Genomic DNA, 15666 nt, shown 5'->3' with positions numbered 1-15666 from the left:
TGCGCGCAGCGCCAAAAGCACAACTTTTTACTGATGTAATGACGCAATGACATGCACTTGCTAGTTCCATTTACGTGTTCTCTAAATGCTAAAGAGAAGCCTCGCCTATCTTGGAAGGAAGTGACTTGGAAAGACCAGTCCTGCCAAGGAAGTATCCTTGACATTGAGAAACACCTCTTGTGTTCTTGTGGACTTAAAACGTCATCAGTCGCGGCTCAAGTACTGTTCCAAATCAAAGTTTGCATCAAGCCAAGTTCATTTCGCGTCAACGGCAATGAAGCTTAAAACTTGCACAATACTGGAAATATTAATCTTCCTGTGTCATAAAATGTAGTTTTAAGAGCGGTTTAGTCGAGAATATAGATGAATAAACTTCAAATATGTGGTCAGTTGAGATAGCGCCTATATTAAACAGTCTAAGGCGACTAAAGCAGTTGGCAGAGAAACTGTAAAAATAAAAGTGTTATGTTTAGAAAAGAGCAACAAACATGACACAGCAGCCACTATTACGATCAGTTTTTCCTTTACTCTTTTTTCTCCCTTTTTACAGGCATCACATATCATATGCTTCTCTACATCGCCACCCTGCAGCAGGAGTAATGCATCAATAAGGTAAGTACAGAACACAACATCTTTTCCCTTTTTTTTTTTTTAAAGAATACATCCTAATAAGAACAACAACAACATGGATTAAGAATTACCATGTACTATGAATCAAGCATTATGCATTTAAACACCCACATAGTTAACTCAATAACTCTATATTCTCTACATATGTAACACATAGTCCTTTGTCCAAACAAAAGTGTCATGTTCAACCTCAGCAGGAGTAACATTGTCACTTAAGTTCGGCAGTTCAGCCAAGCGTGAGGCATTCCATACCCTACCATCATCAAGTAAGTAGGAATCTGCGCCTTTCTTTTGTACAACAGACTTTGGCCTTGTGAACTTTTGATCGCCTTTCTTCACCATCCATGGCTTCTTAACTCGAACAAGATCACCTGGTTGGAATCTGGAGATTTTAGCATGTCGTCTGTTATCCGTGTACTTCTTCACCTTGTCTTGTATTCTTTTCACACGTTCACGTACCATTCTGTTGTCGGTTTTCTTCATCTCAAAGTCCATAACTTGTAACTTAGTTCTCATCCATCTACCATGAAGCAATTCAGATGGCGTTACACCTGTTGTAGCATGAGGCGTACTCCGATAATCCATCAAGAATGCTTGAGTGAAAACTTTCCATGGTTTTCCTTGGATTGATGCAGTTTGTAAGCAATCCTTCAACACTCGGTTAAATCTTTCAACTTCTCCATTCGCGCGAGGGTAATAAACAGCAGATTTGCAGTGCCGTATGTTCCTTTCTGACAAGAATTGAGCAAACTCAGCGGAGATAAATTGCGGTCCGTTATCTGAAATCAAGTCTTTAGGATTTCCCTCTCGTGCAAACACTGTAGACAAGAACTGTATAACAGCAGATGTATCAACTTTGGAAGCAAAAGCAATTTCCGGCCATTTGCTAAAGTAATCCACGAGAGTTATTGCATACCTACAGTCTGGAGGTGCAGTGTCGAATGGACCGACAATATCAATGGAGACTTTATCCCAGGCAGCAGAAGGTAATTCAACTGGGTTAAGTGGTGCATCATGAGTAACAGCTGACTTGTCATTTTGGATGCAGGTATGACATGTACGTATGAAAGTTTCTGTTTGGCTATCCATCTTTGGCCACCAATATAGTTGTCTCAATCTTTGCTTTGTACGAACTATTCCTTGGTGCGATTCATGAGCAAGATCAATGAGTTTTTTCTGTAATGACTCGGGTACTACGAGACGGTGTGTTCCTCTGACAAGGCATCCATCAACAACTGAAAGCTCATGTCGAATAGAAAAGTACACTTGCATGTCTGAGTCAACATCCTTCTTGTGTTTTGGCCATCGCGTTTCCAGGTATGTACGTAGTTTAGTAAGTACAGGGCATTCATTGCAGGCAGACTGGAACTCATCTTTGGAGATTGCATTGTGTGAAAATGAAATCATAGCAACAGACTCAAGAGTTTCCGTGAAATCCTGCTCAGTATTTTCCAAAGGCAGTCTTGATAGGCAGTCAGCCACACTGTTCAGTGAACCCGGTCTGTATTGAACATCGTAGTCAAACTCCAGTAAGCGAGCAGACCATCTGGCAATGCGTAATCCAGCACGATTATTCCCTTTACTTGTCAAGAGCGTTGTAAGCGCTTGATGATCAGTGCGTAACAGGAATCTTCTTCCCCACAGCCACGTACGCCATTTCTCTGCAGCCCAAACACATGACAGTGCTTCTTTTTCGACAATGGAGTATTTTCTTTCAGCATCAGATAAGGAGCGTGAAGCGAAAGCGATACTTCTTTCTGTTCCTGTGTCATCTAGCTGGGTTAAGACAGCACCTACTCCATAGTCTGAAGCGTCACAGGAAAGTATTGTGCGGTGGTTGGGGTTGAATAAGGAAAGGGCAGGACTTTCCACGATTGCCTGTTTGACTCGATCAAAACTCTCTTGAGTTGCAGTAGTCCATTTGAATTCACAATCTTTACGAAGTAAAGCTCTCATTGGCTCAACCAGAGTAGCGTAAGCAGGAACAAACTTGCTGTACCAGGCACTGAGACCCAAAAATTATCTTAACGTAGCTGCATCAGTAGGAGGGGGTGCATTCGTAATTGCATTGGTATGGGCGTCATCTGGATGTAAGCCGTCAACTGAAAGTTTGTACCCAAGAAAGCTTAGTGTCGTCAAGTTGAACTTACACTTGTCTGCATTCAGTTGTAGACCAGCTTCATTAATCCTTTTCAGAACAGCTTTGAGGTTTGCATTATGGTTGGCTTCAGACACACCATGAACAATCACATCATCCAAGTAACATTGAACACCATCAAGTCCTTTCAAAATCATTGTCATCATTCGTTGAAAAGCAGACGGAGCTGAACAAAGTCCATATGGTACCCTACAGAAATGGTAAAGGCCTTCATGTGTGATAAAAGCAGTTAGTCCTCTGCTCTCCTCATGTAGTGGAACTTGGTAATATGCATTTTTGAGGTCAAGCGAGGAAAACATCACAGATCCATGTAGCTCAGCCAGTAAATCTTCGATCAGCGGTAACGGATGACTATCTTGTACGACAGCTTTGTTTGGTTCACGTAGGTCGACGCACATACGAATGGTGTTGTTCTTTCGTTTGGTAACCACAATGGGAGAAACCCACTCAGATGAATCAATTTTCTCAATTATGCCATTCTCTTCTAGCACTTTAAGTTCGTCTGATACTGCTGCTCGCACAGACAGAGGTAAATGTCTGAGTTTTTGCTGTACCGGCTTAACTTCAGGACGAATTTTCACTCTGTGTATGAAGTTTTTTGCGCACCCATATCCAACAACGGTAGGTATGGAAACAGAACTGGTAGCTGAAGTATGTGTAGTGTCTGATGGTTGCAGCAATGCACAGTGTGTAGCAGGTTCAATTAAACGTCCACCTTTAATTTCAATGTCCAGTGCTTTGCATAAGTCACGTCCAATGAGAGGTGTTCCAGATTGTACAATGTTAAACTCACCATCTGCCGTCTTTCCATAGTATGTCACCTTCAGTTTCACATATCCATACAAGGGTATGTTTTCCTTTGAATAGGTCAGCAGTTTCACTTTTGGTGCATACAGATTACATGAACTGAATTATTCTTTGAATATATACTCCGGCAGGATCGATGCTCCAGACCCCGTGTCTACCATCATCTTAACAGTGCAGGTCTGTATAGGAGATGTGGACGTAGCAATAGTAAAAGTACCGACTGGAGCTCCATCATCAGTATGGCAGTCATTCACGCAGAGTACTGTTACTTCAGGTAAGGATACTTCGTTTACTGACTTTGTTGCAGTCTTGCACACTTTTGAGAAATGTCCGACTTTCCCGCATGTTCTACATTTGTAGTCTTTAGCAGGGCAGGATTTATCATTGGCCAGGTGGTTAGCAGATCCACAACGGTAACAATGCTGATGTCCTTTCACACGTTTATCCTCTTTTGGTTTGAACCTTGGTTTATTGTTGTGCATCCGTGTCTTTTCATACTTTTGAATTACTGCTATTTGCTTTGAATCTCCTTCAGCAATTACTTTAGCGTCTGCAACTGCAGCTTCAATTTGTCTAGCAATAGTCAGCGTCTTTTCAAGGGTTAAATCCGGCTCTAATAGCAGTCTTTCGCGAATTCTGGGCATGCACGTTTTTTCCACAATCTGATCTCGAATCATTTCATGCTCAATATTTCCAAATGCACATGTTTTCACTAACTCACGGAGTGATGCGACGTAATGATCAGTGGACTCGCCCACGGCTTGAGCACGTTGTCTGAAGCGATATCTCTCGGAGACAACATTCAGCTTCGGAGAAAAGAATTGTTTCAGCGCTTGTAGGGACCCGTCGTAAGTATCAGCGGTAAGAGGCAGTGTATTGTAGATTCGTTGTCCTTCTGTTCCTAAACAATGTATTAGCAGCGCTCTTTTCCGCTCGGTCGAAAACTCTTCGCCACCGATAGCAAGCAAGTAATTAGCAAACAACTTTTCCCATGCATCAAAGGAAAGTTTCGGTTCACCTGGGCACTCCAGGAACGCTGTAGGAGGTTGTAGGGAAAGTAAAGCCATCCTAACATCCTCGTCGCCACTTGTTATGTTTAGAAAAGAGCAACAAACATGACACAGCAGCCACTATGACGATCAGTTTTTCCTTTACTCTTTTTTCTCCCTTTTTACAGGCATCACATATCATATGCTTCTCTACATCGCCACCCTGCGGCAGGAGTAATGCATCAATAAGGTAAGTACAGAACACAACAAAAAGCTAATGTTACATTTACAGGTTCTGCAGACACGAGGAGAGATACAACAGTACATCTTAAGACAGATATGTCGTTGACTTTTTGATCGACTATTGTGTACTAGAGGTGGTGACGTCACTGCCTGCGAGAAAACTGATAATTCTTCAAGTCCCATGTAAACGCAGTTGTCTGCATAGCCGGCTTACTGATTTGCGTGTAAACGCATGTAAACAGTTTTCTGTAATAAGCAGATTTTTGATAGTTATCCGCTTATTCTGTGCATGTAAACATACTCAGTGTAAACAGTTATGCAACGCTAACGTGATGCTAACATGTTGGTAACTGGGTGCTTACATGTTGTTTTGTAACGTTAAAGTCTTTGGGAGGCCACACGTTTTAACATAATATCTTATAAAACAACCAGCCAATCAGAAGAGTGGCTTATGAATATTACTTATTACAGGCCAAAAAGACCTGTTTTTAGCAGAGCTCCTGAAAGAGGAGCGGTAAAATATATAGATCTTGAGCAGAACCCCACCACATACATGGAGGCCCTGCAGGTGTACAAGCAGCTCCCCACCTTGCTGAAGAAGAATAACGAGAGTGGGGTTCCAATAAAAGTCTGGCTCTATCCTCTATCTCTGTTAGACACAACAGCAGCTCGGCTGGTGAGAGAAATCAGCACAAGTCTGGTGGCCTACATTGAAGCTGTAATGGAGAAGCTGGGAGAAGCAGAGAGGAGATGCAATGACCTGATCAGAAAAGCACAGATAAATGTTTTCAGTGACATTAACCCATTTAAGCCCACCGGCAACTATAGTTGCCACAGTGCATAGTTGTCATTTTCCTTTTTTTAAGAATTTCTTTGATGTTATCCATGTTTTATTTCTCAATGACATGCAAGCTAACAACCAAATAAAGGATTTAAAAAGAAAATAAAACTTATTTATCTCCTTCTTGTCACATGAGGCTGTCAACTTCTTACCTCTTCTTCCAAGAAACATGGGGAAGGCAAATCCTCCCAAAGAAAGTAATTTTCATTTTACTAACAAAAATTATTGGTTGACATTTATGTATCTACATAATCATGATGGTCTCTAGAGTCATCCAAACAAAACAAATCTTACAAGAGATCTATAGTTTTTTATATACTTAGTCAAAAGTCCAAGCGGCAACTATAGTTGCCGGTGGGCAAATGCCTTGTAAGTACATATATCATGGGGAAATGGTGTATACTGTGTCAATAGGTTAATAATCAAGGTTATTGGTCTTTTTTAGTGCTTTTTTCTTTCATAATATCATATCTAACCCTTTAACTAACATCTCTACTGTCCATTAGACCTTAATTTGATAGGGAATAAAATCCATTCATACAGGTCATTTAAAGAGGGAGACAGAGATCTCCTCTCCTTCCAAAAACTGGTTGCCCATTTTATTGATTGATTTTCATATTATTTTGATTAAAGGACAACTCCGGTGAAAAATGAATCTAGGGGTAATTAACACATGGTAACAGAGTAGATCGTTCTCTGGGATGCGTTTTCATGAGAATCGAATGTAAAGAGTTTTTTATCAATAAAAACAGATTAGCGTATAGCGCTATATATGGGGCAAAGAGTAAGTACAAGTAAATCGCTAGTTAATACCAATAACAAGGCTCAAAATAGCCTCACACTACCACAGTAGCATAATGAGGGTCCTTACATGCAAACCGTAGCATTGAGAACTTTGTAATTGTACAAACAGTTTAATAAGAAGCTATAAGACAGCACATTACGCGTATTCAGACAGCAGACATCTTGAAAAACAGACTCGACAAGTCGAGCCACGAACGATGTGCAAAGTGATATAAACTAAGTGATATGAACTGATTTGGAGCTGACATATGGTCCGTTGTTTCTGGAAGAAAGCACTGAATGCAACAGAGAAAATAAATAAATAAAAATAATAATAAAAAACCTGAACAAGTCACAGTTTATATCACTTAGCACGCGTTCGTAAATCTAAACTTAAGACATTCTTCTTTAGCAAAGCATTCACATAAAATGTCCAGTAATTGTACTTGTCCCGCAATAGTTATTTTGTCTAGAACATCCTCCTTAATCCTGACATTGATGTAGTGGTGTCTTTGAACTTTACATCTCTAAAGTATGAAGACCCATATCTCTCAAACCTGGAAAGATTCCTGAAATCTGATGCGTTTCACAAGTTAGATGGGAAACTACATTCTTGCGGTCTGTATCTATCACAAAGTGGCTTGAAGATCCAGATTCCATTGCAAAGATGAGAGAGAACTTATCTCTTTTCAGAAGCTTCTCAGAGGCCAATAAACATGATAAGAGAATGTGCTTCATTATTTCTGCCATCTATGATTCCTCCAGTCCAGGCTCATCCATCTACCTGTATAAACAAGGCAAACGGACTGACAAACAATTTCAGCCTTTAGTGTCCAAGCCACCCCTAATTCATAGTGAATGTCCAGGGAAACACAGTGTCCATTACTCTGCAGAAAATCCCATTAGGAGAAAGAGTGCAGTTCAGAGTAGAATACAAGGTGGTTAAACCAGAAGAGACGGAATAGTGGGTTGTCAAAAACACAACTGATGAAAACTTTACTCTGACTGGATTGGAGTCTGGAAAGCAGTACTTATTCCGTTACAGGACAGTGAGTAAAGTGGGAGTGAGTGAAGCCAGTAATACTGTCCATCTTTCTCTAGGTAAATATGATCTGTACATTTGTTGCAAATGTACTATTAAAAAAATTCTTCAAACATTATTTTTATTTGTGATACTGTCTGTTAAGTTGCATAATCTAATCGGGACATTTTATCCATCAAAGTTTATTTTAATCTTTGACATGACCTTACTTAAACAATATTAAATATTTTAGGGTATATATTTTACAGAATGTTATTTACATTAATTAGAGTGCACTAATGTAGAGAACATACTGCCAACACTGTTGCCATCTAGTTACTGTAAAAACAGAAGGCATGGTTCCCACGGGTCCTTGATATCCTTGAAAGTTTGTGAATCTGGGGGGAAAATTCAAGGCACTGGGAAGTTTTTGAAAATATACAAGCATAGATATAGGTCACAGAAAGTGCTTCAATCTATTTTATGCAAGAAGTTTTCTGGAAAAAATCCATATTATTCCCTGTGTAGTGTAGGATAATATCATAAAAATTCTAAACTTTTTAAGCACACATGCTAAACTGTTTGCTTTAAATGCTTATATCTTCTGTATGCCAATGTTGATTCATACCAGAATGCTTTTTTGCATAGTTTTTGACAAATGAAAACGTCTCTGGTTACATATGTAACTGTTGTTCGCTGCGAAGGGAACGAGACGCTGTGTCTCCCTTGCCATACTTCCTGCTTCCCTGTTGGCAATATTTCAGATACTTCCTTGTCACCCTGTCTTTGTTGTTAAGCCTCACCATTGGTTGAATTTGATGTATACACTCAGATGCACACACCCCAGGAGGGGTGCCCAAAGTGTCACTGCAGTGACGCAGCGCTTGTTCCCTCCAAAGGGAACTGCAACAATCTATCTTAAAAGGTAACTCACATTGCTGTCACTTGAAATGTGTTCCCACATTTATTCCTTGAATTTGAGGGTATTGGATCTGGAAAGTCCTTGAAAGGTCCTTGAATTTGAAGTTAACCAAGGTGTGGGAACCCTGAGAAAGCTATAACAACGGCGGTCAGGTTTATTACACTGCTCAGTCTCTATATGAGTGCAGTGACATTGAAACAGTGTTGATGAAGTTGTGTTAATAAGATAATAAACCTGACAGATGTTGTTGTACTGTAGCTTGATGTTTTTAAAGTAACTACCTGGCATCAGTGTTGGCAGTGTGTTACTGTAAAAAGCCTGGTAAATTAATCAGTAAATAAAAAATATATAAAACTTTAGCTGGGTTTTAACAGACTGGGTCACATGTTTGATCTTTTTTTATTTTCTCATTGTGTATTTTTGTTTGCTTTTTCAGATTCGCCTGTGATTGTTGGTGGGTCTGGGGGTGATCCATTCTCCTTTATTAATAGTTATGAAAACACTGTTCAGAAGATCAACATTTCTTATGGCAAGGTCTGTAAATTAAATTAAATTAAATTAAATTAAAACTAACATTTCATACATTTTCTGTGATCCTCAGGATAAGCCATTGTGCACAATGCAGTTGATGTTCCATGATGGAAAGATGATTGCCTTTGGTACAAAGAAAGGAAATATAGAAAAATAAATTATCTTTGAAGAAGATGATAAAATCCTCAATGCAACGGTGTGGCCAAATGCTGAGAACAACAGAGTCGCTGGTTTGGTATTTGAAGTTGCAAAACGTTATGGTCAAAATGCAACCTACTCAGTAATGTGTGAGCAGATAGGACAGCCTGTGAAACTTGATGTGAAGTCAGGAAGATTTTATGGCATTACAGGGAGAAGTGGAGAGCAAATTAATGCTCTGGGTTTCTACTTTATTTACATTTTCTAACTATAGTAACAGTATCCAGATTACAAAAATAGTTTATTCTGCAAAAGTGTATCCAGTAATTGTAATGAAAATGTAAGATTACAATGTTTATAGAAAAATCAATATATCAGCTTTGAAACAATTTGGGACAATAATACACAAATACCCTGTGGTGGTTCTTAAGAAAATTGCAAGCCACTGTTGGTGATGATAGTCTTAAATATTCACTTTTTGTCAAAAATGTAAGTTTTTAAAAGTGCTCACAAACACAATAGAGGGTAAACCCTGATGTCAGGAAAAATGCTGCTAAACAAACCCTGGGTCCCACATGTTCTCTCCATGGTCTCCCAGCCCAAACTGTGGGAGGAATAGAAATTCACACAATTTTAACACATTATTTCACATATAACAAAAAAATGAATAAAGACAAAACACTGCAAAAAGGAAAAAAAACTTTCTTATTATTTTTGTCTTATTTTCAGTAGAAATATAAAAAAAAGATGTATTTTCTTGATGAGCAAAATGACCTAAGAAAACAAGTTTAGTTTTTAGACAAAAAATATACAATTTAAGTGAATTTGTGCAAGCAAAAATATTTGCCAATGAGGTGACATTCTTTTTCTTGAATTAAATTGTTTGATAAAAAAGTTAACTTATTCTCAAGTTCAAGTTTTTTGTCCAAAAACTATTTTTAGGTCATTTTTTCTCATCAAGAAATGTATTCTTGATTCATGGATTTTTGAATATTTATACTGAAAACAAGACAAAGATGGTAAGTAAGAAAGACAGTTTTTGAAGTGAATATATTTACATTCTAGATATAAAAATAAACAAGTCTTTATCTTTACAGAATAAAACTACAGAAACAGCCTCGTGCAAAACATTCTGGGAAACAAAATCTGAAGGAAAAAACAGAAAAAGGTTGATGAGGATTTCTGGTTTCCAAAATGCTTTGCATGAGGCTGTTATTTTATATTTTTATTCTGTAAAGACAATGTTTAATGTTTATTTAACTTTGAACAAACGGTTGCCAGTAAATAACATAGATTTATATCGACAGTAAGTTACTGGCAAACAGCTGCATAACTACAGCTAATTTATACAGTGTATTATTAAGGCAACCTGAAAATGTGCACATACTGTATCACTCACCACCAAACCCATAAGATGGCTTGAATCTAAGAAATACACTGTAAAAAGTAAAAAAAAAAACTATCTATTATGATATGTAGCTTTTACCTAAAAACATACAAAATGTTTAACATTACTTAAAATGCATTGTAATTATTAAAAGTATGCATAAAGTAAATAGAAAAATTGGAGCTGTTTCAACAGCATTATACGTTAAGTGAACTGTTTTCTAAGTAAAGAATGATGAGTAAATGGAAATATTTGTGTAAATATCAAGTTAATTTAGTTATTTTTACTTAAAAGTTTCCCCATTTTCAAGAATTTCATTTTCAAGAATGTATCTTTGGGCATATCTATGATTCTGTCTGTGTATCTATGGTTTTGTCAAGTTGAAATTTTCACCCCAAAATTGCGGCCGCGCCACCTAGTGACTGTTTCAAGAAAAGCACCAGAGTTTCGCATTTGCAGTCTCGTTTCCTTTTTTATTATCATTTTGACCCTTATGGCTTTCCGTCAGACGTCATCAGCATTGCGCCGTTCAATGGACATCACAACACAACACTGAACTGCGTCATGTGCATTAGTTTATGAGCTTTTGTTTCTGCTGTAGTTATCCAGTTTTGAGGAACAGACACACAGTGAATTGTAGCGTTTATTTGACAGTAATGTGTAGAAGTCTAAAGAAAGTACTCGTATAATTCGGTGTAACCATATCTATGGGTGTAACAGCATCGTAAGGTTGAATTAGTCGTATCTTTTACTCGTGACGCTAAAAACAAACCTTTCAACGTACCGTTACCGCTTGTTAATCCATCTGTAAGATCCATATAATACCGCAGACATTACATTTATACGTCCCGTGTTTATAGATCAGATTTAAGAGATGGAAGGTGTTTGTAATGGCGAGGATTCAGATGTGATGGCTCAGACCTGTGTGCTGTCTGAGTTCGGTGAGAGCGCTGAAGTGCGAGCTCTCATCAGCAGTCTGCCTGACATTTATCACGACACGGTCACCAGAGAGATCACCGTCGAGAAATTCATTGGTATAAGTCTCTTATACACACACACCATACAACACACACATACAATTAACTTGTTATAGGAAATAGCTGTCTGTTTTTAAAGCACGCGTGCTTGTGTCGTAATTTGTGCAGTTATGATGGACCGCTACCAGGAGCAGCCACATCTTTTGGACCGTCACTTAGGTAAGAGGATTTTTAGTCATTAAAACTAGATGTCATGTATCATGTATGATGTGATGGACATCATGGATGATCTCTGTGATTGCACACTGATGACAGCATTGTATTTATTGTCGTGCAGAGTGGATGCTGAGCATGCTTTTGGAGATGATCCGCAGTGAGAAGTCGCCACCTCTTCTGGTCCATATCTGTTTCAAATTTATCTATGTCATCTCTAAGGCAAGACCACGCACAGTTCTCCAAGTGTCTTATATTTGAATTAAGAGTTTGTGACTGAATGCCGGTGCTCTTGTAGGTCAGAGGCTACAAGGTCTTCATGCAGTTTTTCCCTCATGAGGTGTCAGATGTTCAACCAGTGCTGGACCTCTTATGCAGACAGGACCCAAAGGACACTGAAGTGAGTTAGCTACACATGCTTACCATAACTGCTTATAGGCTTTTCAATGAACTTGATTCATTTGTAGTTCTTAAAATCATATCATACATTTGTACATTTTGGTTAAAGACATTATGGGCCAGTTTCCTGGACATGGTTTACAAACAAACCTTTCAAAAAACAATCCTGATGTGCATCTTGGCATTGATGCATGTTAAGATATGTCAGTGCAAGGTGTTTTTAAATTAAGGCAGCTAAAACATGCATTTTAATCTGGGACTATGGTAAGCCCTGTCTGGGAAACCACTCCTACATGTTATATATTTTGTTCAGATGTGTACATTAACATGTACAAGTGTTTTCAACAGTGTTTGAATCTAGAAAATTAGCAGTTTAACAAGCACACCCTCCCTGTTCATAGGGTTGTCTTTCAAATAGTGTCATGTTCGCATTATCCTTGGTTTCTGCTTTTATTGCAGTGGAAATCATAGATGTGTTTGACTTCATGCAGCAATGTGCAGACCGGTCATCGTGTGACATTAAAAGCAGTATTTTATCAAGTAGCTCTCATGAGGTGTCATACGGTGATTGATCTGGGCAGCTTCGATTGCTGAAGTAGAATCGTAGCATCTAGCATGCCATCAGATAAAAAATATTTAATTACATCATCCATGAACATGATTTGTGGATCCCGCCAGACTGATTTCCAGTCGGCTCCCATAATTCCACGCTTTTTCATTGTGTCATCAAACTGCAACTTTGTTTTGTATGGTGATGTCTAGCAGTGACATATTGTGGCTTAAATTTCAGAGATACATAACTCTGATCTTAAAGACGAAATGTTGTGTCATCTAATCAGTTATTGCATGTTTTTATTAGACCTGGGAAACCCGCTACATACTCCTCCTGTGGCTCTCCATGACATGCCTCATTCCCTTTGACCTGTCCCGTCTGGATGGCCACTTGTCGACTGACCCCGGGATCAACAGAGAGTCTGTCATGGATCGTATCATGTCTGTTGCTAAGGTAACACATAGACACAGACCACACATTAACTTTAGGGGTGCGTCTCAATCAACTCTCATGATCAGTAGTTAGGGTGCTGATCAGGCAGGCGTCCATTTTAAAGGGTGTCTGATTTACAAAATTCTTCCAGTGCACTGGAATGTTCATTCCCTAAGAATGTCCTGAGTGAAAGCATGCAAAAAAGATGCAAAAACATACAGGGCTACAAGTTGAATTTATTATTTAAAATCAAGACACCCTGAACAAGACACAGAGTACAAGAAAGACAACACAGCAATTATAAGCCTAGGTACTTGCACAAGCACAGACAGCAAGGATTTCTTTAGGACTGTATCTCATAATAGATTAAAAGAGGATTAAATAAAGGAAAAATGTTAATAAGAAAAGTTTTTGGTTAGACAGCAGTGTTGTTAAGTGCTTTTTCCTCATGGTCATGGTCCTGTCAATCATCATGCCATCTCACTGGGCACTGCAGCTTGTCTGTCTCTGATAATAGTGGGAATAGAAGATTAATTGTTAAATAATGTAAAATAAACTTCTAGTATAAAGCACATTCTCAAAATGTAACTTATGCAATGATGAAAAATATTGGGGAAATGAAAAAAACGCAACATAAAATTATGATGTATTATGATATTATCGCTGTTATAGGGTTGCAGATTTCCTGTTTGCTGCTTTTATTAAGTGACAGTGTTTCTCACTGAGGTGATACTGTCTCCTGAGATTAGCAAGTGTCAAAGTGAAAGTAGAGTATAAAAATGTATTATTTAAAGGCGGGGTGCATGATCTCTGAAAACAAATGTTGATATTTGAAATTACCTAAACAAACTCGCCCCTACCCCAATAGAGTCTGGACCTTCTTTTGATAGACCCGCCCCACACATACGCAACCGAGGCAATGATGTCAGTTAGTAGACACGCCCCTTACTGCTGATTGGCTACAAGTGTTTTTTGGTACTTGGCCCGACTCCCTTTTTCAAAGTGTTTTTCAAAAATCATGCACCCTGCCTTTAAGGTCAAATATACTTTGTCACCCAGCAAGTCATGCAATTTTACAATGTCAACACATGGTGGCAGCACTAGATTTTAGACAGTAGTGTTTTGTATTATTAACTTAGTAAAGTGATAAACTGTAGTAATTACTGTAGTACTTTAATATTTATAATGGATAGGTCTGTTTAATCTGTTTGTACAACACTTGGTTTGAGTTTTTATCTATATATTCATATTTGTTACATTACCATTAAAATGTCTGTTGAGTTTGTTTGATGCATGTTTCTATAACTAACTGCAATTTTTTTTTTTAATATTTGCTAATTTGACAGTCTTTTACTGCATTTAACTTAGAAATAAGATTTGAAGTGATATTCAATACACCTGAATTCTTTATTTGACTATTTGAAGTCACAAAAATCTGCAGTACATTGTATAAAAAAAGTATAAATCATACTTATAATTAATAACTTATAAACATAATAATTAATTCATTTAAAAAGATCACATACGAATGGTCATTTGTGGTGATTCTTGTCACTGTATTGATTATATTATTGACAAAACACCATGCTAATGCTAAATAGTATTAACACGAACAAAAATACAATAAGATTTGGTAACAAGACAAAGGCTGGTCACCTCACGCAGGTGAACTTTTGTTATGATTGTCTAAATTTTGAATGTTATTTGCAGTCATTTCTCAAAGTCAGTGACAAATCTCGAGATGCTGCAGCTGTACTCGTGGCAAAGTAAGTTGTTGTTTTTTTGTTGCTATTTGTGTTATATACTGGGTGATACATTGAATATTTGTATTATCAAATCAAGCAACATTGTGTGATTATGGGATGATTAATTGTTTTTAAAGTTTGCCTTTTAAGTTTCCTTAAACCGATCAAAAATAATTTTTTATAAAAATATAATTATTTAGTGTATCTATTTTGTTAGAGAGGACAAACATGGCATTATTTTCAGTATTTGATTTACAGTATTTTTCTTGCTATAAACATTTGAATATATTTTGCTGCAATGGCTATTTGGTTGACATGACAGAAGTTGTCCTTTTAAACCAAATTACAGTAAAATAAAAGCATAAATATTAACCTATATGCCACATTTAAATCTTTAAAGCAAAATCTGGTAAATTTTTAATATTCTGTTTACACCGTATTAGTCCTAAAACTAATAGTAGTGTTTGTAATGTCAGTTTCACTTTCTGAGCAGTAGAGGGCGCTGTGTTAACACTTGTAGGTTACTTTAAAGCAGGGGTGGGGAACCCTGGTCCTGGAGGGCCATTGTCCTGCAGAGTTTAGTTCCAACCCTAATTAAACACACCTGAAAAATTGAATTAAAGTCTTTAGGATTACTTGGAAATGAAATGCAGGTGTGTTTGATTAGGGTTGGACCCAGGGTTCCCCACTCCTGCTTTAAAGGGATAGTTCACCCAAATATAAAAAATTCTGTCATAATTTTCTCATTCTTGTGTTGTTACATGTATACATTTTTGAAGATATTCTAAGGAATGTTCATAGTCAAACAGTTTTTTTTTCTACTATGGAAGTGAATGGGGCTCACAAACTTGCTTGATTTTCTGTTTTGTTTTTGATTAAACAGTTTTCATTTTTGGG

General features: G+C 37.7%; 1 protein-coding gene and 1 pseudogene across 1 annotated transcript in view; both read left to right on the top strand.

The window, feature by feature from the left end:
* Positions 1 to 5380: 5380 nt before the first annotated feature.
* Positions 5381 to 9082, top strand: LOC135774873 (uncharacterized; annotated as a pseudogene).
* A 1887-nt stretch (positions 9083 to 10969) lies between these two features.
* tbcd (tubulin folding cofactor D) overlaps positions 10970 to 15666 on the top strand; it is a 41142-nt gene continuing 36445 nt past the window's right edge. Inside the window, exons 1-6 of the mRNA XM_065242490.2 lie at positions 10970 to 11484; positions 11596 to 11646; positions 11765 to 11862; positions 11939 to 12040; positions 12899 to 13045; positions 14735 to 14790. Coding sequence (XP_065098562.2) covers positions 11325 to 11484; positions 11596 to 11646; positions 11765 to 11862; positions 11939 to 12040; positions 12899 to 13045; positions 14735 to 14790 — 614 coding nt within the window. The 5' untranslated portion in view covers positions 10970 to 11324. The remainder of the gene's footprint in view (positions 11485 to 11595; positions 11647 to 11764; positions 11863 to 11938; positions 12041 to 12898; positions 13046 to 14734; positions 14791 to 15666) is intronic.

The sequence above is a fragment of the Paramisgurnus dabryanus genome, chromosome 3, assembly GCF_030506205.2.
Source record: "Paramisgurnus dabryanus chromosome 3, PD_genome_1.1, whole genome shotgun sequence".
NCBI classification, from domain to species: domain Eukaryota; kingdom Metazoa; phylum Chordata; class Actinopteri; order Cypriniformes; family Cobitidae; genus Paramisgurnus; species Paramisgurnus dabryanus.
Note: the sequence above shows the minus strand (reverse complement) of the source record. Positions and strands in the feature narration are given on the sequence as shown.